The sequence below is a fragment of the Pezoporus wallicus genome, unplaced genomic scaffold, assembly GCF_028554395.1.
Source record: "Pezoporus wallicus isolate ANWC-B61680 ecotype Strahan unplaced genomic scaffold, APGP_CSIRO_Pwel_v1 contig_593, whole genome shotgun sequence".
NCBI classification, from domain to species: Eukaryota; Metazoa; Chordata; class Aves; order Psittaciformes; family Psittacidae; genus Pezoporus; species Pezoporus wallicus.
This window is the reverse complement of record NW_026642342.1, coordinates 7,825,626-7,841,768: the sequence shown is the minus strand read 5'-3', so window position 1 is coordinate 7,841,768 and position 16,143 is coordinate 7,825,626. Positions and strand designations below refer to the sequence as shown.

The window sequence follows — 16,143 nt, the reverse complement described above, 5'->3', positions numbered from 1 at the left end:
CTCTCATCCCAGATATTATCTGACAAATTTGAGTCTGTGTTTTTCCTAAGTTAGAGCTGTACCTGGAGTTCCGATACCCAAAATTCACTGTACCAGGAGTTTGGAATTTAAGGCATAAGTCTTTTATGTCCATGCCTGCGTTCCCCCATACACCCTCTAAAATGAAATCCACAGAACAAGCACTAATTCCAAGACTGCAGTCTCTGTGTCTACAGTACCCTCAGGGAGCTGGTAAAGCAGTCTTGCCCGACCCTCTGTGCTGAGCCAATTGGAGAATTTAAATAGTAAATTGATATGCTACTCTTTTTCCAGCAAGTTTTTTTCCTAATCATACCTACTGAAGTATAGTCAGTTTACAACTCAATTTCTCCAAGTCACATATTTAAGATAATACCACGTTCTTGGATAGATGGCCATGTTCTTTGTAATGCAAGGCCTTTATGGGCCATAGAGTAACTGAGAAAATCATCCAAGCAGAGATATATTTAACATTCATTTTCCAGTTTGGTTTCCCTTGAGAATGTGTGATACCAATCTGCTATCAGAACAGTACTGAAAATCAGACCTGTTTACATGGATTTATTTGCAGCATCAAATTTCAAGTTTCTATTTCCAGGACTCTTCTTGAATGACTTTTATTACAGAGCAATATATTTTCTGTATCCATCCTCACTAGGCATTTGTAGGTCTTCATCACTGTAGCACCTGAACAGGCAAGACACCTCTTTTGATTTGCTTCAAGTGTGCTGCTGTATTTAATGTTGGCAAAAAACAATTCAACCATCTTTTAAAAAATGATGCAAAGCCCTGATGCAAAGCACATAAAATAACTGAGCTCTTCTGTGATCATTTATCTTAGTTTATTTCTTCTTTTTTCATGTTATATGCCATTTGCTCACAGCCAATAAGCCAGTGGTATTAGAGGAGATGCTGCACAACTTGGATTTCTGTGATGTTCTGGTGATTGGCACAGAACTAGATCCTGAACAAGAGTGCTTAGAACTAGATCATGTGGCGCTCCAAGGAAAACATCTAGATGCCACAAATTCCACAGCAGGATATTCAGTCTATGGTATGTTAATGGACTTTGCTTTCCCTTATTTCTTCCCTACAGTATTGAAATAGAAAGGACTAATGTGGAAGAAATTAGACAAAAATCTGTGATGTACTAGCCATAAAAATCTTCCACGAGAGACCATGTCTAAAAAAACATAGTTACTTTTTCGTCTCTGCGTGTGCTATTTATCCTTTGGAATGCACCATAGCTTTGTCTTGATCTTGGCGTCCTCCCTGCTATTTCCCAGATAAGGAAAATAGCAACACTGCTTTCTCTAAATGTAGGGGTTCTTAGAGACCACCAGAGATGAACTGGGAATGAGGGTATTCCTCACACAGTGCTGGTAACTCATTGGCCATTTTTTGCAATTACTAAACCATTTATTCTAAATCTTTGCTGTTGTATTTATTGATCTCCATTACAGCTCTACAGTAGTTTCCTAAAACTATGTTCACATAATTTGGTATGAGCCAGAGGCTCCATCAGGGAGTATCTGAGGCACTACCATCTTCAGATCATTCTGCCGTATTTTGTACTTTCTGGGAACATATTATTTCTCCTGTACTGCACATAGCATCTCCATGAGATGATTACTGCTTCATCTCCATTTCAGGTGTGGACAGTATGAACAACTATGAACAGGTTCTTCGGCAGGTTCGCTATCGTAACTGGGACACTTCTGCCACCTTTGACAGAAAGTTCAGAGTTAAGTGCTCAGAGCTGAATGGACGTTACACTAGCAATGAATTTAACTTGGAGGTAAGCAATCATTTAGTCAAGTCTTCTTTTCCAGCACAGAGGCTGAGCTCTAGCCTTATTTTCAGCAACGTGGAGTTTTCTTTAAAGTCTATAAAATTATAGACATGCTCTGTGTAACTGTAATCAAATAGAGGAAAAATTCCAAGTTCCATTCAAAGAGGAAGGTGACATCCCCTGTGGGCATTTCTCAGTGTGGGGGTCTCTATGCTGTAAGATGACCCTTCTCTTATTCTCTGCATTTAGTGGAGTTCTGAGCCTGCTCAAACAGAATGGAAACTAAGGTCATCATTGTTTGTCCATGACATAAAATCTCCTACAGGTCTTTGTGAAGATTTATACACCTGCTTGAAAGTGAATCATTACAGCCTCATTATTTTCCTTAGATTACTAATCCTTCAATTACCATGACATGATTTTGTTTCCTGCAGCATTCACCTTTTCAGTTTTTTCAAGCACTACCCCCTTACAGTAAGTTTTACAATTCATCAGATGAAGATCACTCCTGATAATTTACATTATTTCCATTTTTTCTGAGGAAGGAAGTCAGTATACAGGTGACAAAAGCATTAGATCAGCACCTGGACATGGTCAGTTACCACAGGAATAGATGGCACTTTTGAGCATACGTGTGCTGAGCCTGTGACCAGCACAGCACAATGGCTTAGGGTCTGGGAATTACTGATGAACATCAGCAGGAATTATGGACCCTTTCTGAAGAACCAGCTTATCCAACCTGGGACCCAGGTACCCAGTAGCAACAGGCAAGGGCAGGACATTATTAGCAATAGGCTCAAAGTTTTGAAATGTTAATGTTGTACTGAAAATTCTTTTCACCTCAGCATTCTGCAGCCCTGACAGTGACCTCAGGGGTTTGTTTCTAACATAATTACTGGTAGGACACAGAACTGATCCTCAAAGAAAGTAACTGAAAGTAGGGATGCAGGAAAAACTCTTAATTCTCTCTTACTGTTTTGATTTAAAACTCAGTGAGTTTCATAAATTCTCTGTCAGTGTTGAAAGCAACAAATTTCCCACTATCTTTCAGGAACAACTAAAAACTGAATAGTATAGAGGAAGGAAGGTCACTACTTACCCAGACAAGTGAATCAGAGAAATCCTTTTAACCTGTGCATTTTTCCCTGGCATTAAAAAGTTAAATTGGCCTTTAATGTCTATATGATTATATTCCTATCTGCTGATGAACCCCATAGTTCAATGTAATATGTATTTTTACATATGGATAAAAATATGTATTGCGTATAATAATATATTACATACGTATAAAATATAAATATATTTATTACATATATTTTTATGAATGTAAATATACTTCTATATAAATCTAATACATTTATATCAGTATATACATTTATGCAAATATGTTTAAATATATAAATCTATGCTATTAAAATATAAATGTGTACACATTTATATAAATGTTTATATAAATATGTTTAAATATATATCAATATGTCTACATATATACAGTTATATAACTATATATAAATGTTAATATAAAAACATTTCTATAAATATATCTGTTTAGACATATGTGCAATTAAATATATAAATATAGAATTATAGAATAGTTAGGGTTGGAAAGGACCTTAAGATCATCTAGTTCCAACCACCCTGCCACAGGCAGGGACACCTCACACTAAACCATGGTCACGCAACGCTCTGTCCAGCCTGGCCTTGAACACTGCCAGGGATGGAGCATTCACAACCTCCCTGGGCAACCCATTCCAGTGCCTCACCACCCTTACATTATGTATAAATATGTGTTTATATAAATATATGTTTATATATACATTTATATAATTAGGTTAAATGTATACGTTTCTATAAATATATGTTAAGATATATGCAATTAAATATATGTTTAAATATGTTTTTATATATACATTTATGTAAATATGTTTAAATACATTTTTATAAATATATATGTTTAAATATAAATATAATTCAAAATACAAACATTTCTAAAAAATACATGTATATGTAAATACATTACATAAATGTGTTTAAATATATATAGTTAAATATATATGTGATTATATATACATGTTTATATAAACATGCTTAAAAAAATATATGCATTCAAATAAATGGTTTATATATACTTTTAAATATACATGAATATATTTATATATAAATACATTTCAATATATATGTTTGTATGAATACAGTTAAATATATAATTAAATTATCAATATGTACAATTGAATATTTATATACTTTTAAATGGTTATATTTTTACATTTAATTATGTTTTTATAAATACGCTTAAATGTAAAAATATAAATAAATACAATTAAATATATATGTTATATACACATTTATATGTTTTTATAAATACATGTCTATATAAATACATTTATACATTTATATGTAAGTATATATATGTTTAAATATATAATATTAAATATAAGTATGTTCTATATACACACACATAATTATACATGATTTTATATATACATTAAACATATATACTTACATAAACACATAGAAACATATTTATAGAAAATAAGTTTATATAAATATATACATTTACATACATATATATACAATTATATATAAATTTACATATACAAATATGTATTTATATAAATATGTTATATGAAATAGAAATGTTTATGTAATATGTATTTGATATATATGCTATATATAGAAATACATATAGATTTGTAAGATTAATACACATAAAATGTGTTATACATACTATATATTACATATATGGGTATAGATGTAATATGTTATATATGTAATATGTAATTTATACATGAAAAATATATATAAAAATATATATTACATTGAACTATGGGGTTCATCAGCAGATAGGAACATAATTACATATTTTTATATATATATGCTATATATTACATATATAAATATATTTTACATGCATTAAAATATTACATAATTAAAATATATATTTATATATTTTTTTTCCAGCAGGCTTGGAATATCGAGCGCTTGTTAGTAATGGCTTATCTCTTACGTTTCTCTTGCGCCAGGTTAATATTCTACACAGCTCCAACTCCAATTTCATGGACCATGTAAACAATATGATAGTACAACCACAGTTTCTCCAGTCTGTCCACCACCCAGAGGGAAGCACAAGTGCTGTTCATAACTCAGGTATGTGATGAGTTTAGAGACTGCTTATAGTGATTCTGATATGTCAGTGTTACCCACAAATAAAGCCGTGAAGTCCATAATTACAGCTTGTGAAACCTCAGAGAGATATTTGTACAGGTATGAAACACCTACCATTAAATTCTGTTATTTCCAAGGAGGTACTTTGTCTTTAAAAATCGGTCTTCATTAAATGCTATGTACCCTAATCCACATTGGTAGAAAACGTCTCATTTCTAGTAGCGAATCATCTAAAGGATAATATTTATTTTCATATTCTCTTTGTACATCTCTACTTCTATGGCCTAGTAATTTCTGCCCACCTCTTTCCAAGAAAAAGGAAGAAATGTTTGTATTATTTTTTTAAATCTATAACCGCTGCAGTGCTTCTGTTAGCTACTGTCAGGCTCTATCTGTTGCTCTCTGGAGAGGAGATAGGTGAAGTGGGCGTTAGTATATACTAAATAGAGAAATTAAAATGAATTTTTAAACTCTTAAGAGTTAAAATATATACCTAAATCTAAAGCCTTTTCAGTGAAGTTAAACCCAGGGCAAAGATATCTGTTTAAATGCTGGATTTTGAAATCCTTTTAGCTGAATAATACACATATAAAGAAGTAAAGTTTATGTAAAGTGTAGGTAGTTAGAAGTAGTTATATGAAGTTGTTAGGCTTAGAAAATTACTGTATTTTTCTGTACACTTCTACAGAGATTTTCCTAAAATTAAGCTGAATTTTTGCAAAACAAACTATTACAAAGTGGTTCTTTATAGAACTATAGCTCCTGCTACTGCAGTACCTGGGTAGCAGAGGTTACATAGAAAATGGCAGCACTCCCTCACTAACCTTATTTTTGAGCTGATAATATTATAATAGGTCAGTGAAGTTTCTTCCTGTGATTAGGTGGAGACAGAGACTTCTCAGAGTGTGACAGAACAATGAGGAAAAATGTCTTGAATCCCTCACAAGTCTCCCAGGAAGCTATTTCGCACAAGCAAATAGAGTGGCAGTGTGTTACTTTATTCCTTGGGCATTGAGATTTAAATCACAGTAGAAGTGTTTGAAACCTTTGAAAATACAAGCTTTGAGATATACTTTTTCTCACAAGTGAGGTTAACACCTCAGCTTTAATCAGAATGGGGCAACATGCAGGTGAGATAACTGAACCTTACTGCAAAACCACTTGTTCTGGAACTGATTCTGCACAGATTGACTACTTGTCTTCTGTAATGAAGTGGCTTGAAAAAACAAATGATAGGCATACTCACTTTTTAGTTACAATTTATAGTCTGTAAACACCATTCATGTATGCTCTGCCGTAGTTAAGTGTCACTTTTCCACACTTTCTGTAGTCCCAGGCACATAGGAGATGGCTATGCTGATTCTCAATCCAAAGGAAAAGGTACTGAAGGGAGAAAATAGACAATGTATTTAGTGCTTTGTAGGCAATTCTTCCACAAATATAAGCACATTCCGTTTTCCACCTTTTGTTCCAGTTGTTCCAAGTGTGGCTACTATCGTTATTATAATCTGTGTGAGCGTACTCATTTTCATCATAACCTTGGGGGTCTATCGAATTCGGACAGCTCATCAGCACAGCTCTGCAGACAATGAAGGAAGTAAAGAAAACGAAATGGATTGGGATGATTCTGCTCTGACTATTACTGTCAACCCCATGGAGGTACATAACCAAGGCATAATACTATATCATGATACTACCGTGGTAACATATAACTGATAAAGTAATACATGTTGTCATATATAATTACTAAATAGGATGATGAAGAATTCTCGTGTACAACACCACTTTGTCTCCATCCATACTTGCATCTTAGGTACCCAAGATGATATTACTTAGTTTTTAACTTTTTAATGTAAGCACTAATCACTAGAAGAGGGAAAACGATCAGTAGTTTAAAGAAACATTTTGGCAGCTTGACTAACAAAGATACTGCTTATTGACATTCCATTCTTGTTAGAGTAGTTTTTGAGTATTTGCTACTGAATTCTATTATATTTGATGCCTAATAGTCACGTAATGATGGAAAGCAGATGTTCCCAGCACATTAGTGTTTCTAAACATGGAATAAATGCTCACATTCTCACAGCCACTGGCTAGGAAGAAGGCAATTTTCTTCTACTGTGTCTATTTCATTTCTCCAACTGTACTGTAGAAACATGAAAAGCCTCATCAGACAGAAGAGGAAAGTGATGAAGAAGATATAGAAGATGAAGAGGAAGACACAACCAGTGCTGAATCTGATGAAAGTGAAGACGAGGAGGAGGATGAGGAGGAGGAAGAGGAAGTGATTGTCCAGAAGAGAGATAAACAGAAGCTCACCAGGCAAGAGCAGCTGGAGTGGGATGATTCAACACTCCCGTACTAACAGCCCTACAGCCACGTTGCTCTTTTGTAACACCCAATACAATGTTTTTTCTGAGTCTGTTAATTGACAGGATTTGAACTTCTGCTTGCCTATAACTGTTTTGCCTAAAATGATCTTGTAGTAATTCGTAATGGTAGAACTGACCCTATTGTTACAAAGCCTGGAGAAAACCTGGTACAAACATACTGGCATCACCAGTAATAATCTAGAACTTGATCTGTTTAGCAAGCGTAGTTCTCAAGTTCCTGTTTCTATACTGCAGATATGTGACAAAAGTCCTGTCACTCAATTCATAGAGGTTTTTATCTTTCCTATTTTTTTTTCCATACAGGAGAGATTTCAGCTTGTTATGAAGAATTACGTGTGTGGGTCCAAATAACAGTTGCCACATGACTTCACACTCTGTAAAATACAGTCCACCTTCAAATGGGGGAGAGTTTTAGTGCTACAGGTGACAGAGACTGAATTCCATTTGTCATCTCATCCTGCTTTCTTGGATGTTAGCTGTCTTCTACAAGGGAATATCTAGGACTTGACAAGGGATGCACGTGAACCTGTGTAGAAGTGGACAATCTTTTCAGGCATGCTGTCAGAACCCTCAGGACAGGGATTTTATCCAACCTACCCATATTACAGAGGGTAAAAAAAAAAAACAACAAAAAAACAGAACCCAGCAACAAGAAGGGGCTGCTGAAGGTTACTGACCAAAATCATTCTGTGTCCACAGACTGAGTAATGTGAGCTTATGCAAACTGTAAATTCTAATGGTATTGATTTACTGGAAAACCTGTAGAGGGGCTCATTAGTTACAGATTGAGGAATTGGCAGCAAATCAATGCTTTCAACTTTCTGTCTTGTAAAAAGTCATTTGCTTGCTGCAGCATCTTACTGAAGTAGTGGAAAATCAGTGACCCCATTATTCCATAGCTATGTATGGTTGGGATTTTAACAATGATTTTACATGAGGGAAATATTCCCTTTTGATTTAATGAATGCCAGCCGGAATTCACATCTGACTGTATTCTGTAACACATCATGTCCTGTTTCTTCTTTACCCTTGCCCACTTACAAGTGGCACAAGAGACAGTGTCAGCATACATGGCATACACAACTGTCAGCTCTCTTTTGCACTCATAATTCTCCCTTATTTCTTCTTCCTGAAGCCATTAATGTTGAGAAACAGTTTTGTAAAGTAGAACAAGAACAAATAAAACCTACCTGGAACCAAAAGAAAGAAGTGAAAACAAAACCTAAAATCTTAAGAGGTTGAGAGAGTATTTTAGTTAGTTATGGTAACACAGCATATTTTTCTTAAACACTGTTTAAAAAGGAATAAAAAAAAATAGAAAAAAATAGAAGCAAAGCTAGTACAATGTGTTTGTAAGTCTGTGTGGTGTGGGTTTTGTCCCCTTTCCTTAATTATCTTTGTATCTTCAGATGCTCTGCATATCAAATGATACAGCTAGGATAACTTCTCCAGTGCATAAAAAACAAATGGCATTGAAGTGAATGCTGTCTGGTGGGTTGTCTGTTTTTATTTTTAAGTACTTCCTTTTCTTTCTAAGTTCACTGATTTTTGCTTTTACTTTTGTAACTTGCTGTTTAAAATTAGCTGCTTCCCCTATCCTAGAGGAAGCAGCAGTCAGGCCTGCCACAACAGGACCTTCCCAAGCACTTGTAAGTCATAGTTAACATAGCAGAGAGTAACTTGAACAATCTTAAGGGTATTCCCCTCCCTCAGTACTGAATTATTAGCAACTCCTCCACATCTTGGAATATAGACAATATATTGTAGGTTTAGGGTGCTTTTAATTCCAGCTTCTGCATCTGACAGTTGCAGGAAAGGATCGGCAGCAACTAGATCATGAGTTTAGTAAGTAGAAAGTAAATGAAAAGAATCCTAAATTAATTTTTAAATGAGAGTTCTCCCACTTCTTGTTGTGCCAACATGATTTTAAATGCTGGCACTATAGAAGTGTTCTTATGTGAGCAGTCCTGTTTTATTTTTATTCTGATCTCTCACATATATTACACATACAAGAACATTTGCAGAATCAGTCCCACATAAACACAATTTATCTGCCAGAGTAAAACTTGTAAAATTGGCCAACATTTCTGTTTAATACAAAAATAATTTTAAAGCGCTAAATAACTTGAACAGAAGTTTTATGCTAGATCATTTTCTGCCATCTTAGTATCTTTAATAACTTCCTAGCGTTGATTTTCGTTAGGGGCATGAAGCAGGATCTTCATGATGCTTGTTAACAGCACATATCAGCAAGGCTTTCTGCTCAGAAAAAAAAAGATTTAAAACTAGTTATTTAAAAGTCAGTTTCAGATTTAAAAAATGTACTTAGATTTTTTTTTTACTGATGATTATTATTACTGTCATCACAGCAAATATTAGGGCAACTTGAAAACAGCAATTTACAACCATACTGACAGCCTTTCATTCTTTCATATGTTCATGTCCCCGTCAGTGTGTTTCTTCATCTAACAGATTTTTATCCTTTTGTTACTGGAAGCAACAGATTTATTCAGGTCTTGCTGGTACATTACACAAGAAGCAAACAAACTATTTTCTCTACTGTGAATAAACCTGCATTTTTAAACCTAAGCAAAGTAATAGAGGCATGTGTGTTATCACCAAAATTTGGATTGCAACAAGATACTGAGCAAACAAAAATGTATCACTGTGCTTATTTTAGATTACTCACTGGAGTGCATAATGCAGCATTTTTCATTCAAATAAACAGAAATACCCTTTTCACAAAATGTTAGTGAGAATGAGATAATTCTTCACAAAATGAACCTTCGAATTTAAATATTTTGTATAGCAGTTGACAGCAATGGCTTCATGAGAAAAAGCCTATGAGTAGAATAACACAGAAATACTGTTTTCTCCCCTCCATGAATTACTGGTTTTGATGTAAGCTACTTTCAAGAGAAACTAGAAGACATAAATATATGCATGAATACATAGACACACACATCTTTTCTTTTTTTCTTCCCTAATCAAAAACCACAAATCTCTCCTTTCCTCTCTGAAAAAGAAGTGTTTAAAAACATAAAACCATTTAGGTTGGAAAAGACATTAAAATTCCTCAAATCTAACTGTTAACACCAAGCACTGCCATGCCCACCACTAAATCGTTTCCTGTGACCACACCAACACCTCTTAAATACCTCCAGGAACAGTGACTCCACCACTTCCCTGGGTATGGAGAGGTGCCCATAATACTTGGTATGAGCAATCTGTGACACCTGAGGTCTAAAATTACATCAATCAGTGAATCTTTTTTAATTGTTACAATTCTAATCCAAGGCTGGAAAAAGCTGCAAAACCTACCAAAAAAAAAAAAAAAAAAAAATCAAGCTGTGTTATCTGAATTAATATAACTGCCAAAGTTGCTTTTTGTACTCAATTGCTTGTTTCTGTTTCAGTTTTGTCCCCCTCACAGGTATTTCATATTTGCAAGCATACCTTAAAATGCATAGTTGTTATCAATCTCAATATTTACTGCATTGGCTAACACCAGTTCAAATTACTAACAGACATGTAGGGTTTCATGACATTTTTAATACTAATTAAAAATAAAATGTTATTTGCAGCTAAATTTAATACTTTAATACTAGTTAATACAAATTATAATTATTACTACTATTTCAAATACCTTTAATACTATTTAAAATGTTATTTGCAGCCATAAAAGTGACAGACTCAAAGATCCTGGTGTAGCCTAAAAACACCACCACTCCCATAAATATATCCAAACTATGCAACACTTTGTAATATAGCATAAACACCCTCTACAGCATCCGGAGATCCTGGACAATTGATGTACCCTTATGTCAGATGTTGTTGTTGGGTTTTGGTTGGTTGGGTTTTGTTTTCAACAGAAAAAAATATAACAGGCAGTGTGGGAAGCATTGTAAATTGAAACGTATCAGGTCCCTTAATGCTGCATGTTTCAGACAGCCAGTGAAGGAGATGACAGTCCGAGATGAATCAACAAAAAGTGTATCAATGATCAGAGTGTTTGTTTTAGCACTAAGGTGTTTTGTTGTTTGGAGCCTGGGCTGTGTGGTTTTTTTGTTCAGCTCTCCTGGAATCCAGATGGTTTAATTAGGGTGGAGAATAAAGACACTTTTCAAAGATGAGCACGAAAATTACAGCACAGTAAAGCACATACCCTGTTAACACACCCAATCTCAAGAAGCATTTCTGTTAAATATATTAAGCAAGTTACTCCAGTGGTGTCTCTCGAGGTAATTATATTTCATTACTTTTGTACAGGTAACAAGGAACAAGGCTGGTACGGGGGTTTCTGGGGGGTTGTTTTCCTTGTTGGGTTTTTCTTTCTTTTCCCCCTAAAGAAGACATGATCGTAAAATAAAAACTCACAATGCTTGAACAGAGCAAAACTGAAAGGGGAGCAAGGACATTCATTTCACAAACCTCTGTCTAACAAAGGGATTTAAGATACCAATTCTAACCCACATTATTGAAGCCTAATACACAGGAAATTAACCCAGGATATTTTGTATAGTCATACTGTTGGTGATTAAAAGGTAGTTACCAGATCAGGTAGATCTGGTAATTCCCTTGAGGAATTTTGCTGCTTTTTGAGTAGATACTGTCAGTGGCTTGCTAGCTCCAATTCCCATTTCTCTGCTTGTAAATAGGAATAATGACACCAACATAAAAGTGCTATGAGACCTGTAGATGAAAGGCACTGTCAAAGAGCTTGGTGGTGTTCTGATTCAGTAATTCTGTTGTACTTACAGCCCTCCATTGTGGAGCACCCTATACACACCCAAAATGAATTACACAATGGTCACTGTCAAGAACTCTGGGTTCTTCTTTCATTAGTTACAGCATATGAAGAAACACTATAGTTTGAAACATTACAAACATTTAAAGCAACAGTCAGAAAAAGCCCTCCTTCCTATTTTCACCTCTAAATCATAGGAAAATTGTGCATTCATCAGCTGTTCAGGCTATAGGGCCATGTACTGCCCATATTTATGCCAATGCTGAGAAAAAAAAAAAGGCTGAAGAGTTATTTTTCCCAGCTAAATATACTGTACAGGGAGAGTGCAGCTTCCAGTAGGAGGTGCATAAAGCCTGCCCAAAGCAAAGAGAAGCTGTCTTCAAATGGGAGACAAAGGTGTTGCAATCATACTCTATTCTCAAACTTCAGAAACATGGAAAGTTTCACGGGAGTAAAAGGCCTTTTTGCTGCCCTACCTGTTCTTTTTGTATAAATCTAGACAGTTTGGGGTGTTCAGACATTACCTTCCTACCTAGACTACAGTGACGTTTCAAACCAGTACAGAAACTGGCAACACATTCTTGTCTACAGTCTGCTTAGTGTGCATATACCATAGATGAGAAGGTGAATGGTTGTTTTAACTAGGAATGCTCTTTGGCATGTGGAATGGTTTGACAGTTCTTTCAGAATATTGTGCAGACAGTTCTTTCAGAATATTGAACTATTATTTAGGGAAGAGTGAAAAGGGAGGTAGAATAGAAGAAGGCATGAACAGAAAACAAAAAGAGTTAAGGTTTCCAGCTGATGTAGAAAAAAAACCCTGGAATTTTATCTTCTAGAAACAAGAGACATTAAAAGATTGAGTGTCAAACAGTAAGAAAATGGCAATATGCTATCTTCATGTCCAGAACTGACAGCTATCTGAATCAGTGAGGAAAAAAAACAAATACAGGATGTTAAAGGATTCCGAGATGACCATGTAGCTCCTTGTTAGCTCCTCCACAAACTGATCCAAGAAATGTGAGTTACCTTTCAAAAGATGGGGGGTTTACATTCTGCTGTAAATACTGCACCAACAGAAGCTTGAGTAAATATTTAAATGTGGTTAACAGGCGGCAGTTAGTTCTGTTCAAAGAATCATCACAACAGGGACAGAATTTTTGCTTTGCATAGTAATACACACTACAGTTAGGATTCCTAGTATCCGCTTCATCTAAGTTTCAGTGTATTTAGTAGTTGCTGCTTGACTCATTAAATCCTAGAAATAAAGATTATAAGACGCAAATAAAAAGTAGTACAGGTAAAATATTATGCTAACAGTGCTGAATTAATTGTTCCCTAGAATATATTTCCTAGTGTTAGGGGTGGGGGTGTTTCAACCTACTTAGGTTAAGCTTCTGCTTCTTCCCCTGGGAGATAATTGTGCCGTCTACTTGAAAGATTTTCCTGCAAATGAATTTAAATAAGCCTTTTTGTAATTTTTATCTCATTATCCCAGTTATATCTTTTGCACCACCCTAAATAATTTCTCTAACCATGATTTATATCCTTCAAATATTTGCAGATAGTTAACCTAGTTAGTAATTTATTAGAGCATTTATGAATCTCTTCTCCTTACAATTCATTCCTTCAGTCTCACATTTCTGTCTTCAGTCTTACCTTTCTGTGCAATGTCATTAATACTCTAAGGACCTGATGCTTCCTTAATTTAGTAATGGTCAGTTCCCTCTGTTAACATGCTCTGTGTTGGTGTGTGTATGTCACTGCAGAGGTCGACAAAGGTTAAACAATAGATTCTGATTGAAACTTGGATCTTAAAAAAAAATTGTTGCTGTAATCTATGGATAAGTTCTCATACATAGTATGAATTTGGCAGTGTCTTTCATGTCAGTACAATTTAACAAAGCCAACCTATAAACCTTGGAGCCAACCAAGTACAAAGTAGTAATTTGTTAACATTTATATTGCCATAATTAAGTTAAAAACAGACATTGTCATTCATGTGCCCATGCTTCTAAATGTCCCTACACTAAACAGTACTATTACCAGTACATTCCTTTAAAACAGATTAGTATATGTTGTTTCACCTCAAATCTCATTGGTATAATGCACCTGTTTTCTAAACCAGTTACTCAAGATTTCTAGCCATATGGTAACTACTGCAAATAAATAGAACTGCCAACTTTTCTGAGTGCTGCTGTGTCTAATGTAATACTGCAAATTTGCAATGCATTTGTGGTCTCTGACTGACACCATGACTATATGGTCAGTTTTCAAGCATGCCTCAAGCAAACCCCTGTTCAAAACAGAAAAGGATGTAGAGCTTGGATCTTATAATTGATATATTTCCTTCTAGCCCTGCCTTCTATACCAGAAAGCCAGAAGAGAACTAAAAATCTTGTGCTCAAAGATCCACTGCATCGCTAAGACCCAAGTGAAATAAAACTGCTATCCTCATTTGCTCTATCTAAAAGGACTGATGTAAGAGGGAGAACAGGCAATGTAAGGCTTCCAGCGTTGATTTAAGGATGCTATATGCTTCCCTCAGCACATCTCTGCCTCTAATAGGTATCAAACAGCACTGTCCAAATAATATTGCAGGGAATGACAAGTTGTCATCACTGGTTTTAGGTCACATGTGCAAACAGAAGATGACTGCTTTGGCATTAGCTAATACAAAGTATAAGAAAGGCCAGTAGAAATAGCATTCTGTTTTCTGTAAAATGGTGTCATTATAGCTTCCTGTCACTTCTCTTTTGCCCACCTTTCCAAAACCATCCACTGCATGAATCTAGTAGACTAGATAGGAAAATGATGAAGCCATGGAGAGTGAGGTTGTAACACTAAGGGAGAGAAAAAAAGAGGAATTCCTGAGCAAGGAACTGTAAAACATGACTTAAACTGTGATTAACATCAGAGCAGGAATTAGACATTCACCCTGAATATTGCTGGGAGTTTGGTGAAAGGGGTTGTTTCTGGTTAGAAGTAACCATATAGTTACGAATTACGTTATTGAGAGTATAGGAGTTTAAAGAGCTAAAAATAATCTCATGTTGAATGTAACAGCTGTGTGCTCTACTTGACTTGGACAATTCTATTTCATATTTCATCACAGCTTGATAGTAAGCATAATACTTCATCTATCTGCACAAATCTAGAACTTTTCACACACAGCTCATTATTTCCCAGATTTACTTCCATGTTGCTGCATTAGTTCTTGTTGACAAGCAGTAAATGCAGTTGGTAGCATAGAGTTTGTAGCTTGGGATTTTTTCCTAGCAGTCCAATCTCAGTATAGTTGTGGCCACTTCCATTGATAAAAAAATACATCAGATGGGATTCAAATAAACCTATCATTAAAGGGTTGTGACCCCTTTAGTGTCTCTAAACAACAGACACAGCAGGAGAGATGCTCGTCATTAAAAATACCTTAATGTCTACATCTGTCATAAACCACTTCTTGACATGTCATTGGAGATGCTAAAAGCATTTATGAAAGTGTGAATCTACAATTTATGCAGAATGAGGAATTAAATGACCATGTGCAATTAAAAAGGTAAATATGAAATTAAAGTAATTTACGAACACAGATAAAACCTGCTGGGGTTTGGGGTTGTTTGTTTTGTTTCGTTTTGTTTTGGGGTGGTTTTTTTTAAACAAAACCAACCTTTGCTTTAGGAAAATGCTCAGTAAATTTTGACACGGAAAAGTACATATAGTGTGCATAAGCTGTAAAAAACCCCTTCCATGGCATAGTGGTGTATTTCATAATAAGCCATGTCGATTTGCACAGTCATTTAAGATTGTTAATATCCATGTTTGCCACATGATCGATTAAATGCATAATGGAAGTAGATCTGTTATTTTACAATCTGGCCTGTACATCTGTACATGTATAAAACCAGGTTCATTTTTGTGGTCACTACGGCACTTTCTGTGATTTGGCCAATAAATATAATTTTAGAATTTCACATAAAAGGTAATGTTCTGTAATCTTTATTTCACCAGTTATTGGGATGTTCTCATTT

General features: G+C 35.0%; 1 protein-coding gene across 2 annotated transcripts in view; it reads left to right on the top strand.

Moving 5' to 3' along the window:
• CLSTN2 (calsyntenin 2) overlaps window positions 1-7,538 on the top strand; it is a 318,074-nt gene extending 310,536 nt beyond the window's left edge. For both annotated transcript variants that reach the window (XM_057429065.1, XM_057429064.1), the window contains exons 13-17: window positions 902-1,072; window positions 1,671-1,816; window positions 4,834-4,957; window positions 6,450-6,634; window positions 7,128-7,538. In XM_057429065.1, the coding sequence (XP_057285048.1) occupies window positions 902-1,072; window positions 1,671-1,816; window positions 4,834-4,957; window positions 6,450-6,634; window positions 7,128-7,340 (839 nt within the window). In that variant the 3' untranslated portion in view covers window positions 7,341-7,538. The remainder of the gene's footprint in view (window positions 1-901; window positions 1,073-1,670; window positions 1,817-4,833; window positions 4,958-6,449; window positions 6,635-7,127) is intronic.
• Window positions 7,539-16,143: the final 8,605 nt, after the last annotated feature.